Here is a 22,984-nt window from a genome sequence, read left to right on the forward strand (position 1 = left end):
TGAACATAATAATAATAAGTATGTGATTTAGGGAAACTCATGTATATCTTACTCGAGTCGATCTCCCAATACCACATTGACTTATACCTTTCTCTTCTCGGTCTGACGAATTCGAAGTCTCGAAGTCAAATCTGTCCATATCCAATGTCCAGTTGTAGATGTCGTCGTTAGGAACTCGGTGCATATGCGCGACCACCGTCGGCGCATATGCGCGAGACCTTCGAGTCTCGGCGCATAAGTTCTTGGCAACTCACGCATATGCGCGCCCCTTCGCCGCGCATATGCGCGAGACCTACTGTCTCTGCCTTCAACACTGGCGCATATGCGCGCCTCCACGCCGCGCAGGTGCGCCCAACTCTCTGGACATCACATTTAGCTACTGGACATCTCGCGCATATGCGCGCACACGTATCGTGCATATGCGCGAGGTCTTCTGCCACTGGCGCGCATATGCGCGGCTCCTTGTCGCGCATATGCGCGAGGTGTTCTGTCCTCGCACATATTTCATTTTTCTTCCGTTTTTCTTGGTCTAATTCTTTCCGTTTATAATCACATTAATTATCCCCAAATCATTTCAGATTACGGTAATCAGATTCTCGGGCCTTACATTTCTCCCCCCCTAAGATACGATTTCGTCCCCGAAATCATAGGCAATCAACTCATATATCACAGGTAATCATATCGGATACCAAATCAGATAAAAGAAGGAGATATATACAAAAGCTAAAAGAAAACTCACCTCAATATAACAATTCTAGAATCTTTATCTCATTTCAGATTCTGTCTTCCAACTAGCTTTTTCGATATTCTACCCTCTATTGAACTTTCAACAACAGAATAGTCTTCATTCTGAATTATCTTTCTTTCACTGATTCTGATTTCAATCTGGAATAGTACTTCAAGAAATATAATATCATAATATAACTCGAAGTAACTCTGATAAAATCAATCTCAAAATACTGGCTATACCACATCCATATATATCAATCAACAGCTGTTATCAAATCTGTTTAATTCTAGTTAATTCAATATTCAGTCTTCTGCCTCAAATATCAACGGTCATCGTCTGACGTTGGCATATTTAGTCTGTCTATTCTGAGCTGTTTTCATTTTCTTCGAAATCAGCTTCATTTCCTCAGTCATATCTCTGATCATATCAGGTTCAATCTCAGGAACCTCAGAGATATCATCTTAATAAAGAAGGAATCTGCACTTCTTACTGTACAACATTCAAATGGTGCCATCACGATACTCGTCTGATAGCTGTTGTTGTATGAAAATTCACGACATGACAATAAATCCTGCCAACTAGTGCTAAAATCACGCACTACAACTCTAAGCATATTCTCCAAAATCCAGATAACCCACTCTGACTGTCCGTCAGTCGATGAATGATATGCAGTACTTAGATATAATCTCGTACCCAACTCTTGCTGTACACTCTGCCAAACTTGCAAAGTCAACCAAAATCATGGTCTGATATAATCAACTCTCGATACTCTGTATAATCTGATCACTTTTCTGATAGAAATCTCAGTAATATAATCATATCTGTACATCTTTATGTACGAGCAAGCACTCAAAGACTATGTCAGCCTGTCACTCTTAACTCAATCAATGCTCAATCCCGAGAGAAATGCGGTAGCTTCATCACGATATCCCTAGAAATGTAATCCCATTTCCATTCAGGAATCGATAAGCTATATAACTAATCTCCTGGTTTCTTTCTTTCTGTATTCACCTGTCGGCAATTCAAACATTTCAATACAAATTCTGCCACATCTGTCTCATTTGTTTCTATCAATATGAATGCTAAATCAATTATTGTGCACTTCTGACAACATCAGTCATTTAAAACTCGAAATATCTGGCACAACCCATCGGTTATTTACATACAATGCAATATCACATACCTGATATTCGGATCGATACTCTGCTCTGACTACTGATATCAAGTTTTGCCTATTCTGATCAACTTTCTGAACTGTTTTACTCTCAAAATCAGCTCTGGTTCGGCATGGACGGTATTGAATCTCAACTTTATACGATCTGTATCATATGCTGCTCCCAGAAATAACAATTCTCAATTCAGATTTGAACACAGTCAGATACAATAGCCTGCTAAACTCATGCAACTATAATTTCTGTCACGGATATCAATCTCGGCCAACTGATCGCGGTCTCAACTGTGCTAGAATCAATAGATATATCATCATCGATACACCGTAAGTCTAGAGTCTCAGCGGTTCTGACAAAGACTCGGCGGTTCTGCCCTAGCTAGGCTGATCTGTCCTAGACTCAAACTCTGGCTCTGCTATCATTCAATAGACTAAACATATCAATCTGATAATCTGCAAATATCAATGCAATAAAATTTTGGGAAACTCAAGTCAAACCTAACTCGAGTTGTACAATCCCGAATCAACATTTATTTATACCTTTGTCTTCCCGGTCTGACGAAGACGAAGTCTTGTATTCTGATCTGTCCATATCCAAATCTGATAATGACAATCATATAAATACCATATTAGTATATAACTCAATTCAAGACCTGTTCTGATCAATACTCAAATCGGTATATAATCTGATCCATATCTGAACAATGTACAATCTAATTCATATCAACAATATCACCATACAATGGAGACCATTACTGAATCTGATCAATCTAATCAGCTGATGTTTCGACGGCATAACAATACAATCTGAAAAACCCCGTCAATCTCCACATCACAGATATAATACCAGAACTCATACACAATACTGGTATAACTCATAATCTCAACGATAACACAAATCTGATATCGAATCTCAGTCAAATCCACACCAAAAATCATAACAATTGTATAAACAGTCTATTCTTTAATCTGAATTTAATTGTACCATATCTACGGTAGGAGAAACATCATATCTGATTCATATTCAATTCTCACAATATGATAAATTCAAATCTTGTCTAAATATATATATATATATATATATATATATATATATATATATATATATATATATATATATATATATATATACACACACACACACACACACGTTTCATGATACAAGGGCAAGTGGCATTGTGCATGTTCTGCACGCGCGCACAAAGTCGCGCATATGCGCCAGTTATTTGAACCAGCGTTTTGTCTTCTCGCGCATATGCGCCAATCAATTCCGCGCATATGCGCCGAACCTTCTGCCCCTCCCCCGCATGTGCGCGCATAGTTCTGTCTTCCTCGTGCATGTGCGCCGATACATGTCACGTCTGTGCGCGGGGACTTCTCCTTACATCTCATGTCAACTCTTCTTTCGGTTCTCCCGATCCGATCCGTTCTGTTTATAATCATCTCGATTATCACCAATTAGATTATAATAATCATCTTCAAATCATTTCAGATTAATCTCAGATTACAGTAACAAAATCTCGGGCATTACATTTGTCCCCCTCTTAGATCTGAGTTCGTCCTCGAACTCGCGAGTAATCAGTTCAGATCTTTCAGAAGAATGTATACAGAGTTTAAATCAGAAACTCATCTCAATGAATCTATTCTGAAATCTCCATATTATATCAAATTCTATCTCTCAGAATAGCTCTGACAAAATCAATGTCACAATACTGGCTATACAACATCCGTATATACCAATCCACAGCTCATAACAAATCACTAACATCAGTTGTTATCAAATCTGTTTATCTCATTCAAGGATATATTAAATCTTCAGCCTCGAATACCAATCGTCACCATCCGACGTTGGCATATTCAGTCAGTCTGATCTGAGCTAGTTTCATTCTTTTCTAAATTAGCTACCTTTTCTTTGTCATATCTCTGACCGTATTAGATCTTATCTCAGGTATCTCCGAGATATTATTCTTGTACCAAAGAATCTGTAGTACTCGCTGTACAATGTCTCGTTTGTAACTATCATTACTCGTTTGATGACTATCATTGTACTCTAATTCGTAAAATGACAACATGTCATATCAACTAGTGCTAGCATCCAGCACTACAGCTCCACAAATATCTTCCAATATCTGGATAGTACGCTCTGACTATCTGTCGGTCGGTGGGTAATATAAGATTGAGTTCATGGTATGTTCTACCACAAATACAAACTCAAGCAAAATCACAATCTGATATATTCTACTTCGGCATTCTAATTATTTTGACCATTTTTTCTGACATCGATCTGTGTCATTTGGTCATGTTTGTACGTTATTTGGTACAAACTAATAGATATAGATTGAACAATCTGTCAATAACAATCATATCACATCACAATCTGGAAAGTATTACAGTGATCTCATTACGAAATTCATCGAAATATACTTCCCATGTCTAGTCAGAAATATACAATTCTGTAATAAATCTTCTGATTTCTATCTTTCTGTCTTCATTTATTGACAATTCAGATATATCAGTACAAATTTTGCCAACATTTCAGTATAATTCTATCATAACTGATTTAATCTGTTTATATCAAAACTGTCTGTTCGAATTATCATACGCTGTCTGTTACCTGAACGAATACTGAATCCATTTCTGTGCGCTTCTGACCCTATCAGTCATTTCAAATTCGAACTATTTGATACAAACAATTCAGTTAATAATATAAATTAAAGAAAAATACCTACCTGGTATTCGATTCTGATTATCGATATCAAATTCTGTTGTACAAGTCTGAAACATTTGACATCACAAGATAATCATTCTCATACAGTAAAAATCACATATCTGTTACTCTGATCGATGCTCTGATCTGATTATCGAAATTAAGTTCTGTATATTCTGATTAAATCTCTGAACTACTGTAATTCTCGAATTCAGCTTTGATTCGGTTTAAATAATCTGTATCCAACACTGACTCAGAATAACAATACTATCAAATCAGATTCACAATATCAATGATCTATACTGATTTAGTGAGTTCAGTAAACTCATCAAATGGCAATTTTTGACAATATTGTCAATTCTGACTAATCAATCATGTCTTCATGTTGTTTTGATTAATTGCTATATATCATCTGCAAACATAATACGCCCCCACACAATATAAGCTGTCTCAAATACTGTTTTAGAACAATAATAATAATACTCAAGAAGATACAAAACAACCATCGTATAAGATAATCTGCCAACTCAGACCAAAAATAAATTTCTGACATTTCTGATCTTTCTGATATCAGTATCATTCTCTGTCACTAATCCAGATCTCAACTGTGCCAAAATCAATCGGTATATTAACTTCAGATATTGCATACTCTGAATACAATCTGTTTCAAGTAGGATTCATATCTGAATAATTTCTGTATACAATCATCACAGTTCTCAGAATATTCAATAAAATCTTCAGATATTCGATTCGATCAATCAAATGCTGCACTTATATCAAAATCTCATAGATACAATGAGCATAAAATCATCAGAATATCTCTGAACATACTGAAACATGCCAAAGAGAAACACTAAATCAGATGTAACTCTTGGTCGGTACTCTTCTACTGATCTTTCACTTATTTCAATTCATTTTGTATCATTCTATACGTTTAATATCATTCTGTACTAAATTCTGATAAAACGAATAGTACCTGATCTCAATTCAATTCTGAAGTCTATCTTTCAATTCTAGGCAAATCTGGAATCTCATCTGGACAATTATCAGCCAACTCGTACATCATTGGCACATCTGCCAATGTTAGGCTCGATTTCAGTACATCTACTGAATACATAAGGATACCATCTGCTCCTTTCTGTATCAATCGAGTCATAGACAATACAAATATCAAAAGAATTCTAGATCTAGAATCCTTACCGTGGAATTTCTACTCTTCAGCCATATCTCGTCTGAATCTTATATTTTTCTGGAAGGAATCTATCAAAGTTCTGTACTTGTTCAGCATATTAATATCAATAATGCGGTCTAATCAGAAACACAAGTACATAATAATCTAACTCAATCTCATTCTCCTCTTACTGTAGTATACAATATTTCACAGAAATCTCTGATATCAATCTTTCTTTCCCAAAAGATACAAAGATTAATACTACAACAATACAGACCCAACAGGTACCATATATATCAATGCAACTCAGTCAAAGATAATCATAAGAAATGCATTAGTATATATCAATACATATGCAACATAATCATAAAAGAACAGTACCTGCCACTATATCATCAAGTGCCTCTTGGGTCTGTTCCTCGGTCACTGCCACCAGATGGTCCTGATCCCTAGTATATATCAATACATATGCAACATAATCATAAAAGAACAGTACCTGCCACTATATCATCAAGTGCCTCTTGGGTCTGTTCCTCGGTCACTGCCACCAGATGGTCCTGATCCCTGAAATCTTCGGGAATCTCTCTGGAGACAAACTCTAGCAAAGTGCCCTGGCTGTCGACAGATACGACAACTTCCAGTAACTCCCTGGCATAGCTCCGTGGGATGTCTTCCTCCGCAAGTTCTGCAATACATTCCAGTATAACTCGGGCTAGAACCACTGGAGCTAGATGAACCGCTCAGTCCGCTCCCTAACTTCTTAAACTGTTTCTTTCGAGCTTTCAGCAAATCTTGCTTTCCACTCGTGCTGCCGCGATCAAATCGGAGAGGGGATTGTTGTGTCTGGGATTGCATCGCACACACCTTTGTTAGTTATCTAATCAGACTCGCCTCCGCTCTCTTCGCTCTACTCAAGGCATCCACAAAATGGTAAGGTCGCTGCATATTCATCAATGCAACTATCTCCGAATTCAATCCTCTGATGAACTGATCCGCTACAGCTTCATCATTCCCAATTAAATGAGGAGAAAAACGCAGTAGAGTAGAGAATTTAGCCACATATCCTTCAATATTCAGTTGAACTTGGCTCAAATTTTCAAACTCTGCTTTCTTGTCCTCTCGGTATGAAACTGAGAAAAATCTTTGATAAAATTCAGTTCTGAATATTTCCCACGAAATCACTGTACCTCTCTGTTCTAACATTCTTTTACTTTTAATCCACCAACTCCCGGCGGCTTCTCGTAACTGGTTAGACACCATTTTAAGTCTCTGTTCATCTGTACAATCGAGTAAATCGAACAGTATTTCTATGTCATCAAACCAGTTCTCACAATCTTCAGACGTCTCGATACTACTCAGAATTGGCGGCTGAAATAACTGAAACTCTTTCAACTTTATTTCCATCTGAGTTTCTGATACATCTATCTGTTCAGTCGAAGTACTACCCCTTTCTGGAATTCTCCGTGGAGGTATATCTGCTTATCAAAACATTAGTACTCAAATACTACAAATCTGTTCCAGTCTTTCTCTGATCATCTTACTGCTGATCGAGAATCAAGTCTGATTCATACTCAATAATACATATTACCAATTCAAATCAGATAATTAGCTAACATGTATTTTAAAGCAGTAGAGCATAATGTCATGCTAGCATACACCATGTCAATCAACATTAGAATAAATCTCATGCTAGCAATCACATCCAAGGAAAGAAAACTCAATTTACCCCGCTAATTCTCTTTTATCTCAGTCTAAAGGATCTATCACTCTGATACCACCTTTTGTGGGGACCCGGACGCTAATCATCTTCTTAATCGTCATTGGGACTGATTCAATTATCAATTAAGATAAACAGAGTCTAAAAAATTTTCTTTTTAAAATGCAAGTGCGGAAGGTAATGGAATGTAACTAATATACATCTCAGTATAAAAGTTCAATAAGGTACAATAATTATTCAAACTAGTCTAAGGTTCAACTACTAAATTTCAAGTATTAAACCAGATCTACATCCAAGTCCGGAATCACCACTCTAATCTCGATCTTTCATCATCTTCTTGACCCTGATCCTGCCCAACCTGTTGTCATGCACACATACAAACAAGACAACAGCCGGATACTCCGGTGAGATATAAATATCTCAGTATAAACAATGTATACATGCAATTAACTGAATTACCATAAAAGCATGAATTATATCTTTTCACATGTATCATAATCAAATAACATGTATCAATATTAATCTGTGAATAAAACATGAATCGTAATCTACGACACATAAATCAATACGGATCTGTAAATCAAATTCTAGTCTCAATATCTAAGACTCAACTCATCTCTCATTCTAATCTAGGGATCCCGATCTAATATAGACTTTGGTATGCTGTATCGAATGTCTACAATAGACGTCGATCTACATCTAAGCTCATCGATACACCGTAAGTCTAGAGTCTCAGCGGTTCTGACAAAGACTCGGCGGTTCTGCCCTAGCTAGGCTGATCTTTCTTAGACTCAAACTCTGGCTCTGCTATCATTCAATAGACTAAACATATCAATCTGATAATCTGCAAATATCAATGCAATAAAATAAAGTATGTGATTTTGGGAAACTCAAGTCAAACCTAACTCGAGTTGTACAATCCCGAATCAACATTTATTTATATCTTTGTCTTCCCGGTCTGACGAAGACGAAGTCTTGTATTCTGATCTGTCCATATCCAAATCTGATAATGACAATCATAAAAATACCATATCAGTAAATAACTCAATTCAAGACCTGTTCTGATCAATACTCAAATCGATATATAATCTGATCCATATCTGAACAAGGTACAATCTAATTCATATCAACAATATCACCATACAATCGAGACCATTACTGAATCTGATCAATCTAATCAGCTGATATTTCGACGGCATAACAATACAATCTGAATAACCCCGTCAATCTCCACATCACAGATATAATACCAGAACTCATACACAATATTGGTATAACTCATAATCTCAACGATAACACAAATCTGATATCGAATCTCAGTCAAATCAACACCAAAAATCATAACAATTATATAAACAGCCTATTCTTTAATCTGACTTCAATTGTACAATATCTACGGTAGCAGAAACATCATATCTGATTAATATTCAATTCTCACAATATCATAAATTCAAATCTTGTCTAAACGTAATAAAACTTATGTCCAGTTGTAGCCTGCGACGATAGTAACACAGTACTGAAGTCGGATTCAAAACCAGATGGATGGATTTTGCACAATCGCGATCCTAAGCTTCACGGACTAATCTTTCCCAAAGTTTCCTTCGTTTCTCCTTTTTCTTTCTGAATAAGGCTTGTTTCTTATATATATTATATATATATATATATATACACGTTTCATGATACAAGGGCAAGTGGCATTGTGCATGTTCTGCACGTTGCGCGCATATGCGCGCACAAAGTCGCGCATATGCGCCAGTTATTTGAACCAGCGTTTTGTCTTCTCGTGCATATGGGCCAATCAATTCCGCGCATATGCGCGAACCTTCTGCCCCTCCCACGCATGTGCCCCATCTACGTCGCGCATATGCGCCGATGCTACTGGACGTTCCGTGCATGTGCGCGCATTCAAGTCGCGCATGTGCGCGCATAGTTCTGTCTTCCTCGCGCATGTGCGCCGATACATGTCGTGCCTGTGCGCGGGGACTTCTCCTTACATCTCATGTCAACTCTTCTTTCGGTTCTCCCAATCCGATCCGTTCTGTTTATAATCATCTCGATTATCACCAACTAGATTATAATAATCATCGTCAAATCATTTCAGATTAATCTCATATTACAGTAATAAAATCTCGGGCCTTACAATAGTACTGGGTAGCGGAGACATCAACGACACTCTCACCCGTCAACTGAGCCTTGGCCTTACGTATAAGGTCCATGAATTTAATTCACGTAACTTGAATGCATGCAACTTAGGGTTTTATTTTAAATTATGTGTTTAATTATTTTTATTCATAATTTATGCATGGTAGAATTTATTTAATGAATTTTTAAAAGCTCATGCATTAGGGTTCTAGATGCATTTCGTGCTTGAACGAGAATCGGAGACCGGAGAATTTTCAGGAAACTATTTTATTACATGATTAATTTTTATTAATTATTATAAGATATTTTAAAGGTATTTTTCAAGAATTTGGCTTTGTTGGATTTACCCGCCATAGCATAATTTTTAACGGTACGCAAATTTTATCGAATCGGGGGACTTTTTGAGGGTTCAGCTAATATTTTCAAAAACTTTCCAACACGAAATATTTTTCACGGTTAGTTTTGGACTTAATGAGCCTAATTTTAAGCTTTTATTTGGTTTAAAACCCTTATAATCCTTTTTCATTTAAAATTAGAGCCCATTAGTTAAATTGTTTCTATTTGATTACCCCACTAATCAAACCCTAACCCTACCTCCCTCACATCAGCCGACACTCCCCTCCACCACCATCTTTTTCTCTCGTTTTCAGCATCCCTCAGCTGCTAGGCTTCGGCCAAAGGGTTTTCTTCAAGAGAAAAATCCTCCCGGTGTTTCCCTCGTCTCGTTTGTGTTCAACAAACATCAAAGGAACGTTTTGTAACATCTTTTCTGCATCATTCACGTATTATATGTTTTTCGTGTATGCATTATGCATGAAATATTCCGATTCAACATGATACATGAGATTTGTTCGGGTTACTTGCATGTTATCACGTTTCTTTGCCTTCTACTCACGTTTTTCTGCGTTTGTGCAAGGGGCTGTTGTATTGTTGATGCAAGGGGGCTGTGCCGGTTGTGTTTGATGGGGTTTAGGTGCTGGAGTTGGAAGCTTGGTCGAGATCGGTGAGTTTGTGGGGGCGAGATCGTGTTTCCGTTGTTCTGGCTGTGCAAGGGCCTTCTATAGCCCTGGACCAGACTCTGGTGGGTCTGAGTTGGGGTCTGGAATTGCTCAAACCATGCTGGAGTTGATGAAAAGATCGCTCGAGCCAAGTGGAGAAGGATTAGCCGCGGTAGTAGCTTTTGATGAATCTCGGTTCTTAGAAGATAGCAGCGTGCATGGGACTAGTTGCTTGGTTCTGGTAGGTTCCTTAAGATCTGGTCTAGGTCCTAGAGGTCTTTGTTCGGGGCCGGAACAGCTGGTGGTAGGCTAGGGGCGTGATTTTGGTAAGGTGAGTGAGTTTGGGTACAAAATAGGAAGGGCCGAAATTGTGGTTTTTTTGGAAGGTCAGCCAAGAGATTTTGGGCCTGGTATTAAAACTTTAGGATCCTTTAAGTGTTTAATAGGTATGGTAAAAAGTTGGGAAAATTTCGGTTAAGTTTCGAGTCGATTCAGGTTAAAACCGGGTATCATCGAAATACTTCAACTCATTAGATTTCTATCTGATGCTAAAAAAAAGTGAGTCACCTAGGCCAATATGTAGTTCCCTTCTTGCCTCAAGGGATAAATGTAACATTCTAACCGTAATTTTTTTTATTGTGTAAATGTAGATGTAATTATCCCAAAAAAAATTGGGTAAAAATATAATTGAAAATCCTCATAATAATAAAAAATTAAATTAAAAATAGTGATTATATATCTATGTATCTAAAAGAGGGAATAATGTGTTTTTGGCTAGTTTGTGGCAAGTTGCCAGTTGCTCCCATGATACATGGGTCACATGCACCTCTCTACATATGCACCGACAACCATCTCCACATGGATATCACATGTCTATAACTTGAGTGTTCGGTTTGTACAATTGAATTCTTTCGCTTGTTTGTCCTTCTCATCATTCTCGTTCCCTTCACTTCGACTCTTGCATCTTTCGCTTCGACCCCTGCACCTTTTGTCCGCTATGTTTTCTGCCCAGCGATCTGTCTTTCTTTCCCCCACTTCGTCACGCTCAACTTCGCTCGCCGTCTTTTGCTGCTCTTTCTGTTTTCCTTTCGCTTCGTTTCGTTCACCTTCAGACGGTGTTGTTCCCGGCCACCTGCCGTCAATTGCTGCTCTTTCTCTCTTCCTTTCCCTTTGTTTCGTCAACACAACCTTTGCTACCTCAATTTTTCTTATGGTTGTACGAATATGTTAAAAATTCTACTAAATAATATGAGAACTTATAAAATTAGAACAATAATGAACATCATCCTGAACCATATAGTTAAAACTACCCACATAAATTAATTGAAATATGCTTTAAAGTTATTCATATAAATGTTGAAATCAATTTCTCTACTGTCTTTTTTCAGGTACAACTTCATATACTATATTTATTTCTTTCATTAAACTTTGTTTTTTCCTACTCAAAATTTTAAAATTTTCAAATCTTAAAAAAAAAATAGCTATATCTTAGCTCACTTTTTTTATCAACCAAATGCATTTTATATGTTTAGTTCTGTGTTACGATATACAGTACAAACTCTTGCTCGACAAAAAAATTTGAATTCCTTCCAATTTGAAAACTGTTTTATTGTTTGTAACAGTGTTCATTTTTTTGACACACAACACAGAAAAATGATGAATAAGCTTGCTTCAATGTTACAAATGTAAAAAATAAACCATGTGATGACTAGCCTTTTTTTTAAAAAAATAGTAGCTTTTAATCCAACACGTATCAATTGTTGTTAATGACTCATCTAAAAAAACCACCTCTTTTGTCATATATAGATATCTACTTACCTTATTTATTGCTTCAAAGTTAGTTAATTATTTTACCATACTTTCACTCTCTTTATTAGTTATATCTTTTGTTCATCATCAAATCTGATGGAAAACAATGCATACTGTACTTTTATCGACTGTGGACAATGTTACTACAACTATCTATTTCAAAAAGAAGTTGAAGTTATGATGAAAAGATTTTACTCCAACCCACTATGGACGATCATCTTCCGGCGAGTGCTTACAATGGAAGCAAAGCCTTTTCTTTTTCTAGAATATGCAACTGATATTGAGAAAGAATTAGATATCAAAGATATGCATGCATCGACATCAACCAATTGTCCACTAAATAAATAAGCAAATGTTTTCTTTGTGCTGTATAAAATGTTTAGTTATAAATTGTTTGTATCTACCTATTAAGAATTTTAGTTTATACTATATCTAATCTACATATATAAAAGTTGTTTTCATTTCTTATTTTATGATTTTTTTTTGCTTTGTACTACATTTACCCCTTCTGTAAATCCATTTTACATATAGCATACTAAAATTTGTTTTTTCCTTACCATGAGATTTAAGATAATTCTATTTATATCTTTTAGTTTTTTTTTTAGCCTCTTGTTACACTGTTGTTATATGTGGTTCTACAAATTCAATAAAATTCTATATTTTCATATCTTCAAAAAATAAAGTGGCATGACTAATAAATATATCACCAAAGCTCTTAAATACGAAGTAAAGAAATCCTTAAACATCTTTAGTAATATTTACTTTAAGTATTCTCATCAATTGTTCAATTATCACATAACCGTTAATAATCTAAGATATATATAGACACACACACGTATGTTTTTAAGATTAGAAAACGTTCTAGTGAATGACAACTTATTCAGGTAACGTCGCTATACACAACACACACACGCGTATGTTTTTAAGATTAGAAAACGTTGCTAGCGAATGACAACTTATTCAGGTAACAATAGCCAACACGATTTTAGTTTCTAATCCCAAACCCGTGACGGAGGACTTTTTTTCTTCAAAAAATGAAACGAACAAACGGATGGCACTACAAAGCAACCTTCTTCACTTGGCAAACGTCAATTCAATTTCCATTTCTCGAAGACCCCAATCACGGGCCTCGGTTTCAGTGCCATGGGAAGAGCAAATTCCTCCAAATGCCGTCCTCCGAAGGCGTAATCCTTCGTGGCGGGGAGGTTTCAGCCTCGGAGTAGACATGGGATTTTCCCGAACCGGACTGGCACTTAGCAAAGGCTTCTCGATTCGCCCGTTGACGGTATTCTCACATTCTTGCTGTTTTCGAATGTATATGAGTGTGTTTTCGAGATGGGCTCGTTCCATTTTGTTTCAGGTTTTGGAATTGAGAGGGCAAAAGCTTGAACTCCGGCTTCTTGATATTGCTGAAATCCAGGTCAGGGTTTACATGATTTTGCTTCTACATTTTTTGTCCGGGATTTTTAATGTTTTTCCTTTGTTTTGCATTTGTTAGTACTGCGTAATGTTATCGAGAATTTAGTGTCCATGCGATTCGTGTCTGTGTAAAAATGTTTCTTTTATGCGCATTGTTTAGGAAGTTGATGAGTTTATAGTGGGGATTCCTAAGTCTAGTGATGGTAAGGAGACAGAGCAATCGAATAAGGTTCGAAGTGTTGCGGGTAGACTTGCAGTTCGAGCAGCAGAAAGGTATATTGCCTTCTTCTTTCGTTTTCGCGTGGTATTTATCAGATGACAGTTTTCGAAGGTGGTGAGACAGTGCCGCAACATAGAGATTCAACTGGGGTTGTAGTATAGTGTTATGAACTGGGACAAACTTATAGTTTTTGAGAAGTTTCACATGAAATTTAATGTTTTATATATTCAAGGAGCCAAGCCCACTCACCCAATTAGGTCCCTCTTCTGACTTGACATGTATGATTAGATTTTAGCTCAAAATTGTCAAATTGCAGAGTTTTTGAAGTATATGTTGATTGAATGCCGTGAATGATGGATAGGCATGCTTTGATGTGCTAGTTCTGCAATTTCTTGAGGTGTATTTAACTCTGTATAGTTAACATGGGCAATATTTTGGGATTAAAAATGAATTTAAAGTTATTACTTACACGCTTTTATCATGTTAACTTTACTGCACCCTGCTTTGCTTTTGTATCTCTGACTAAATGATTGCTGTTCTTAGTAATCTCATTTCATGCTATTTAGAACATTGTTATATCGACCATAAGCCTCGATTTTGTACCAGGGGATGGAGAGTATACCTTCAGGATGAGCATGGAACATCAACCGAGGCTGTTGACCATATGATTGCCCAGTAATTACCTCTTCGTCTTGTTACTTGTCATATTGTTTTTGCCAAGATAGGTTGAATATGTTTTTCCTTTGGTAGGGAAGTTATTTTGCAAGAGATCGGCTTGAGAGAATCTCACCGATAACTTTTAAAATTGTCTGCTTAGTCTTAAAAAAGGCTTGTGTGGTGTGTGGTTGGCTCCAAGAAGATTTTCATAAGAAAACTTTTCTCAAGTAAAATAGTATTTTCTCTTAGAATAAATGCATTTTATTTCTTTTTCGAGAATTTGTGCTAGATTTTGCAATATCCTTTGTTATGAGAACTTGAAGTTGAATCTACTAAATTAGTTAACTATTCCTATTTGCAAGTTTATTAGTAAGCAAAGAGATGCTCAATGCACTCTGGATTTAGCCTTCATGCACCCCATTGAGGTGGAGTGGAAGAAGGTTAAAGATGAAGAGCAACTAACATTTCCAATTACGGAGTGTGATTGGTAAAGAAGGGCAATTCACTCCCACAAATTGAATTTATGTTGCATATTTATAATAACTAGAAAAATGCACGTGCGTTGCACGTAAAAAACTAAACTACTGAAAATATATGTACGAAATTTTAATAATATTTAAATGAATTAAAACATGGTTATTAACATTTATCAACTGAAACAAACTAAGCCATAAAAAATAAAAAAATCATGACCATAGACGGTATATAAATCAGAGAAAGTATCTTATCCACTTGACACACTTCCAATATGCTTCTTGGTTGATTTTGACAACTCAACAGCTCTTTGTCGTAGTTTGTTATAATATACATATAATTATTTTGATAATTAGGAAAAAAACATTTTTCTTAATTTTAAAAAATATTAGACTACTAAAATTTTTTTATATATTTTTTATCATATTGTTTTTTTTTGTTAGTTGTCATATTCTCTCAATAATGCATATATTTTATTAAAATATTCAATTATTACAAATCTTTTTTGACAATCAATGATCTGCAATTTTTTTATTTACAATGTTATTTGATTATTATTCTCTTTCATGTAAATTATCAATAATTTCTACCAGATACTTTTAATTTCCTAGTTACCTTTAATTTATTGGACACGGGGGGTGTGTTCAACTTGGGAAATTTATTGACTTTTAATGACTTTTGTAGATTGTAAAAATCTAGAGGTATTCAATCAAGACTTTTGCATACTCTATAGAAATCTAGTGGTATTCAAAATAGACTTTCATGGAGTTTTAAAAAGTCAAGTGGTATTCAACATTGACTTTTATAAACTCTATAAAAGTCTATAGGTATTCAAATTTTCCATGGACTTTTAATAACTCCGTGGAATTCATTGACATACGTTTTAAAGGCTAAGGTACAACTAAAAATTGTAAAATATTGTATTTGGTTCACCCCAAAGATTTGAATGGATTTTTAAAACTTCTAACTCATACACAAGCTAATTATTTTTCTCCGTCGCTTCACATCACATCTCTTCCTATCTTCTCTTCTCTCATCTATTTCTATCATTCTCTCAAATTTCCGAAGTGTATCTCTATATATATTTTCATATTTCCTTTTTAAAATTTTCATTTTTTGGCTGATTGTTCACGGGAAATTTTGAATTATAAAATTGATTTTGTGAGTTTTAATTTATGATTTATACAAATTAATGTAATATTCAATAATAATAAAAGATGATCAAAAAAATGTTGCTTAATACTTAATAATTAAATAGTCTGGTAAGAACCATGATTTTTTAAATTCATTTTAGTATTTTCAATTAATATGTAAGCTATAATATTTTTATACAAAATTATATTCACACAATAATAAATAATATTATTTTCACATGTATTTTATCAATTTAAAAAGAATGTTACATGTTAATTAATTGATGTATTTTAAAAAATTTACAAACATGCATATAAACCCACATATATACACATGTAAAGATTAAACGATTTAACTTTTAAATAAGTAAATTTATTTATTAATATAAATATTGAAAATAATTTCAAACTGAATATAATATATATGTCAATTAATTATTGGTTCAAAGAAATCAATAAAAAAATTACATGTTATAGTTAAGTACAAAATTTATAAAATTTTATAAAAAAAAAATCCACAAAAGTCTATAAAAATCTTGCAAAAAAGTCTACATAAATCTATTTATAAATCTGTGAGATTCTATAAAAGTCAATAAAAATTTATCAAATCCATAAAAGTCTATTATTTAAAAAAGTCATTAAAAGTCATCAAAACACTGAATTGAATACACCCAATTATACTTGATAACTTATAAACTACATATTATTATAATAATTTATCATCAAATAAAAAGTACTGATGGACCGATTTAAAAAAATATTGATTAAATGTTGTCATTTGTTTGTAATTTATAATAATGATATTTTTTACAATAAATCATCTTTTTACTGACTCTTATCATACTTATTTTAATATTTCATATTAACTCATAAGTATAATTAGCACAATTAAATTACTAATGTCATATTGGTATTACATCCAGAAAAATAATATATTTAATTTTTTTAATTGTTTAAATATCTTCACGGGATCATTTGTGTACCCTTATCTTGAGAAAAATTCATTGCATTTATAAGGTTTGAGTAGTAAATATAACTTTATAGTATACATTTAATTTGAAAAATTAATTCATTGTATGACAAACACTTCTTCCATTTCTATTTTTTGTGTAACCCAAAAGAGTTAATATTTTTTCTCTTTTATCTTCTCTAACTCAATGTAAAAAGTTATTAAAAAATATTTATATCTAGAAAATATTTTTTATTGTTTTTCTTGTCTATATATTTTGTTATATGTGAACATATATATATATTCTACTTCATTGTCTTAATTGTCATATATATTTACAATATAATTTGTGTATATTGAAGATGAATAAGTTCATTTTGTAGTTTTTTAATACCTGAACTTAGGTTGATATATTAATATGTGATATACATATATATAAGAATTTTCAACAATTTATTCACAATGATTTTTCGTAACAAAGGTCAACTCAAAATAATAAAAATCAGGATTCATAATTATTTTAAATATGATATAAAAATAATATGTGGAAACATTTTTGACATTTTAGTTGCAAAATACAGTGACAAATGCATGTAAGTGCACTATTTCATTGTGTCAATTATAACTTTCTTTAAACATCTTATTTCTCACTCAAAGATCAAAATTTGTTTATTTCTTATTTTGATTATCGACCAAGCCAGTATTTCATATAAATGTTTTTGTTAATAATATTTACATGATTTTTATTCTATATTTATCCAATTTGAAATGGATTTATTATAATTCAATATATAATAATATTTGAAAACTGTAGAATGCTTTTAAATTTAAAAATCGAGTAACATGTAAGGGACCAATTCAAAACAAAAAATTGATGCAACATGCTTCTGCTAGCTTTACAATTGAATAATGTAGGATCGAGCATTTGTCGTTTTACCAAAAGCTATAACTGATACTAACGATGCAAGTCAAATCTTTAAATCGTATAACAGCTCAAGTGCCTATCCATCGTGGACAATTATTGTACCCAACAATCTATCTCCTAATAATTGCATCAATTGCAATCAATGAAAATCAAAGTCGCGATCTTGGCTCTGATACCAATTGTTGGCTCAAGCGTTTACTGTTTTATCAAAACCTATAGATTATGGTAACAGTGCAAATCAAATCATTTAAATAGTGCAACAACTCAAGCGCAAAATTTCAATTACTCTACTCAACATGATCAATTATTGTATCCAACAAATAGGTTTATGCAAATAACCTTTTACTAAATCATATGAATTTATAAGACATTTGAGTAGAATATATACTTGATATTCTACATAAGTAATAGAGAACAAAAATAATTTTTCATCTATTTGAAAATTTATATTTAAAATAAACGAAAAATCAGAAAAATATATATATATATATATATATATAGCATGTTCAAAAAATCCCAAAACCCAAATTGAAAGTTGAATTAATACATTCATATTCATCATTAAATTCTACTATTTAATTTTAATAAATTTAACATGTATATCCACTAAAAATAATGAAAGAATTGTTTATACAATTTAATTAAAAAGTCAAAGTACATCAGTTTCTGATTCCGAATAATGATCATATTATGATTACATTACAATGATAAATAAAATATTGTTTTTAGTTTATCATCATAGTCTTTACCTCAATAAACATATTTTCGAATGTAGGATGTTAAATTTAATATCGAAATTAGATAATTATAGTATTAATTCTAACATCATTTTTTATTCTTCTCAATTCGTTACTTTTTCTATCTTCAAATATATTAATCTATTTATTATTATATACAAAGTATAATAATTATTTTTTTAATTGATCAAATTTAAGATTAGATGTTTAGAAAAAATTCTAATATATCTCTAAAGATCAATAGATGATGAAATTAAATTTGAAATCAAGAGAAAAATAAGAAAATGTAGAATACTGATGAACTTTCGCTTTGTACAGTGACAAAACATAAGGTGGGACCAAGTGAGATACTTATATATACGAGATTCATTCAAGTTAGCCTGTTATAATATTTTTATTAACTCATTTTGTCCTTCGTTTTTACTTCACTAACTTTGCAGTATGACTCATTCAAGCATTAACTTTTTATTTTTAAGTACATAGTGCTTCCACTCTCATCGACTTCAATCTTTAGAAGTCGGTATTAGTAGTTTATTATGTAATAGACAATTATTTAGTTTTTATTTTCTCTCTTTTGATTAATTGTGTAATTTTTTATATTCTACCTAATTCATTTTTAGATATTTTTTTTGAATTTTTATAATCATGATCAGAAATGTTGCACACATACAATATAAACTTAATATATTTTATAATGTTAATATTGAAGTGTTGAATAAATGTATTAAATCATTATTTAAGAACTTTTAGAAAAACAATAGACATCATAATTCAGATTTAAAGATTAACATATAAATAAATAATTGCGATGAATATCTTATGAAATAAATGATGTTAGTCTAAAAAGATTAAATATGATTATTGTAAATGAATTTTTCTTAATTAATTATAAAATTTTCAGCACATGCGCTGAATTAATTAGAATATTTTCAATACAATATATAGATAAATGTTTTTCCATATGAGTTAGTGATTGAGTCTTCATGAACATTTTAAAAAAATATGTCTTTAGTTATAGTGACGGTATCTTAAAATATTAAATGAAACAAATTATCAAGATAAAAAATTAATTAAGAAATTCAAGAATATATGGTTACTCGATTAGTTTAATTGACTCGCTCTTTAATTTGCTGATTTAATAGATGTTAGATCCACAATCACTGAGTTTGACAAGAACTCTTGTATAATAAAATACAATTATAAATAATTACTTGATCGTATATGTAATGAAATTTTATATATTTCATATATGTTCGATTTATTTCATTTATAAGTTTGAAATTTTATATATTATGATATAAGATTTGTTATACATCGTCTTAACATCGATAAATTCACAAAAAATTATATATTAATTCCCGCTACCATATAATGTTGGTTTCGCCCCAGACTTTTGTGTATTCATTTTCTTGAATTTATTGTTCCTCATTTTACCAAGACACATACATGAAAGTGAATATTAATTTAAAGAGATGATAATATTTATTTATTGTAATAAACAAATTTACTCCTCACGATACTGATAAAACGAACTTAAAAATAATATGTTGACGAATATATTGTCAGGAATCCAAAAATAAAACTCAAATGTCAACTTTGACACTCTTGAGTGACTGCCAAAATGTCTCGACAACCCACAATTTTTAGACAACACAGTAATATCACAATTTTAAAATCAAAATGATATTTTCCATTTTATATCAATAATTCATGATTCAAAATCGATAATATTAGATATATAGATATTTAATATAAACTCGTGCGAGCTCATTTAGGCTCACCTTTAAATGAGTCGACAAAATTTCAACCCAAATCGACGACTCAAATCACAATGATCTTTTACATGTTTTCTTTAAATAATTTATAAATATACCCCGTAAAAAAATTTCGGTTGCAAAAAAATTTAATTAAACACATAAATTATAACGAATTGTCACAAGTAAATAGATTTAAAAATTTAAAAATATTTTTATAAAAAAATTATATCATAATAAATTTTTTGACCATATTTTGTTAAAATATTTTTTAATATAAACCTTTGCTAAAAATATTTTTTTAAACGCATAAGTTATAGTCCACGTCACAAACGATAATGAGTTATTTTTAAACTTTAATTAATTTAATTTACATAATGAAAAGATAAATAAAAAATCTAAATAATTGTATTAAAAATAACATATTAGAATGTGGGTAGGCACAAAAAAAACTACATACCTATTCACATAATGAAAAGATATCATAGAATAAAAATAACATATTATAATGTGTGTAGACATAAAAAAATTAAATATTAACAATCACATATGTTTAAAATATGAATAAGGAGGAAAAACATACACTCAATTAATAAGGAGATAAGTGAGAATGCACATTGTAAAACAAGTTATTAATAAGGAGAGAAAAAAAAGACAAATTTAAATAAGAAATTAATGTGCATTAAAAATCTAAATCATTGGATTAAAAATAATATATTATAATGTGGGTAGGCACAAAAAACCTCAAATACTAATTCACATAATGAAAATATATCATTGGATAAAAATAAAACATTATAATGTGTGTAGATATAAAAAAAATTAAATATTAATAATCACACATATTTAAAATATGAATAAGGAGGAAAAAAAGACACTCAATTAATAATGAAAAGATATCATCGGATAAAAATAAAATATTATAATGTGTGTAGACATAAAAAATTAAATATTAATAATCACGCATATTTAAAATATGAATAAGGAGGAAAAAAAGACACTCACTTAATAAGATAAATAAGTGGGAAAGCATATTGTAAAACAAGTAATTAATAAGGAGATAAAAAAGACAAATTTAAATAAAAAATTAATGTAACACAAGTAATTAATAAAGGGGTAATTAATAAGGAGAGAGAAAAAAAGACAAATTTAAATAAGAAATTAATGTAACACAAGTAATTAATAAGGGGTAAATGGGAAATTCACATATAAAATCACATATTTATATATATAATAGATTCCATTATTTTTTGAGTTTTTTGGTCACCGTGGAAATTAATGGTATAAATTCTTTATTCCATTTTAAATCTAGACGACAGCATATCTTATAGTTTGTCTCAAAATATCAGGGGTCTCAGTAAATCTGCTCGTCAGGGGAACATTGATGCCTATGCTGCTGTGGTGAGCAGTAAACAAAATCATTCTCTTTTCATATTATTTCATCTGTATTTGTCCTTGATTACTTCATATATATTTCATTTACAACACACCATTATTTGTCTAGTTTTTTTCCTTTAAACTAACTAAAACTAGTAAATATGGCATAAGAAATTCGTGTGTGGAAAGTGTTTTATATATTAAAAACTATTTTTTTATTTGGCGGAATATCAAATTTAACAAATACAAGGTATGAAGCTTCATTTAATATCATGTGGATAATGGTTTAGGAGAGGATAAGATCATCACCTCATCATTTTGTGTCATGATGAGAAGGGAATAGGAATGAAATTGATTTAGACAATTAGTGTCCTAAAGTTAGTTTCTCAGAGGTGTCATCGCATAATAAAAAGCATAGATTATCTTGAATAAAATTGGATCAAACTAATTTCACTCACGTGGACTAAAGTTTGAATAGTTTTATACTTGAGGTTAAAGCAATTAGTTATGGCGTTACTCAACCTCGCCCAATTTGTCAATTACTATACTTGAATCTGATTCTCACGTGAGCTTTTGAGTTATTCAAGTTGAAGCTTGAAAAATTCCAATTGTTTGAAATGTGGAAATGATTACCTTTCCCTTTTAAGTATTTAATGTAATGAGTTGTTGAAACAATAATTATAAAATTTTCCGTATACAGTAGTAATTTAAACAATATTGAAAAGTAAAACAAATAGATCAATGTGAATCGAGCTCAATGAGCACGTGAACGTCGGTGGAGATTTACTTGAGCTCAATTTGCAATCTTGATGAAAACAAGTTCAAACCGGTATCAACTTTGTTGAGCCACTCACAACTAACACCCCTAAGACACAGCTCTTTTACACCTCTATATCA

At 32.2% G+C, this 22,984-nt stretch overlaps 1 protein-coding gene across 3 annotated transcripts in view; it reads left to right on the plus strand.

Annotated features, from left to right (window-relative positions):
- The first annotated feature begins 13,445 nt into the window (after positions 1-13,445).
- The window catches only part of LOC140841431 (uncharacterized), a 64,848-nt gene continuing 55,309 nt past the window's right edge, over positions 13,446-22,984 (plus strand). For 2 of the 3 annotated variants that reach the window (XR_012120184.1, XM_073208839.1), the window contains exons 1-5: positions 13,447-13,727; positions 13,803-13,862; positions 14,022-14,134; positions 14,688-14,756; positions 22,060-22,111. Coding sequence is in view for 2 of the 3 variants with exons in the window: in XM_073208839.1 (XP_073064940.1) it covers positions 13,494-13,727; positions 13,803-13,862; positions 14,022-14,134; positions 14,688-14,756; positions 22,060-22,111 (528 nt within the window). In the remaining variant the exon portion in view is untranslated. Of the gene's footprint in view, positions 13,728-13,802; positions 13,863-14,021; positions 14,135-14,687; positions 14,757-22,059; positions 22,112-22,984 lie in introns of all 3 variants that reach the window. The other variant, XM_073208840.1, reaches the window with a different exon arrangement.

Source organism: Primulina eburnea, chromosome 9 (assembly GCF_022965805.1).
Source record: "Primulina eburnea isolate SZY01 chromosome 9, ASM2296580v1, whole genome shotgun sequence".
Taxonomy (NCBI): Eukaryota; Viridiplantae; Streptophyta; class Magnoliopsida; order Lamiales; family Gesneriaceae; genus Primulina; species Primulina eburnea.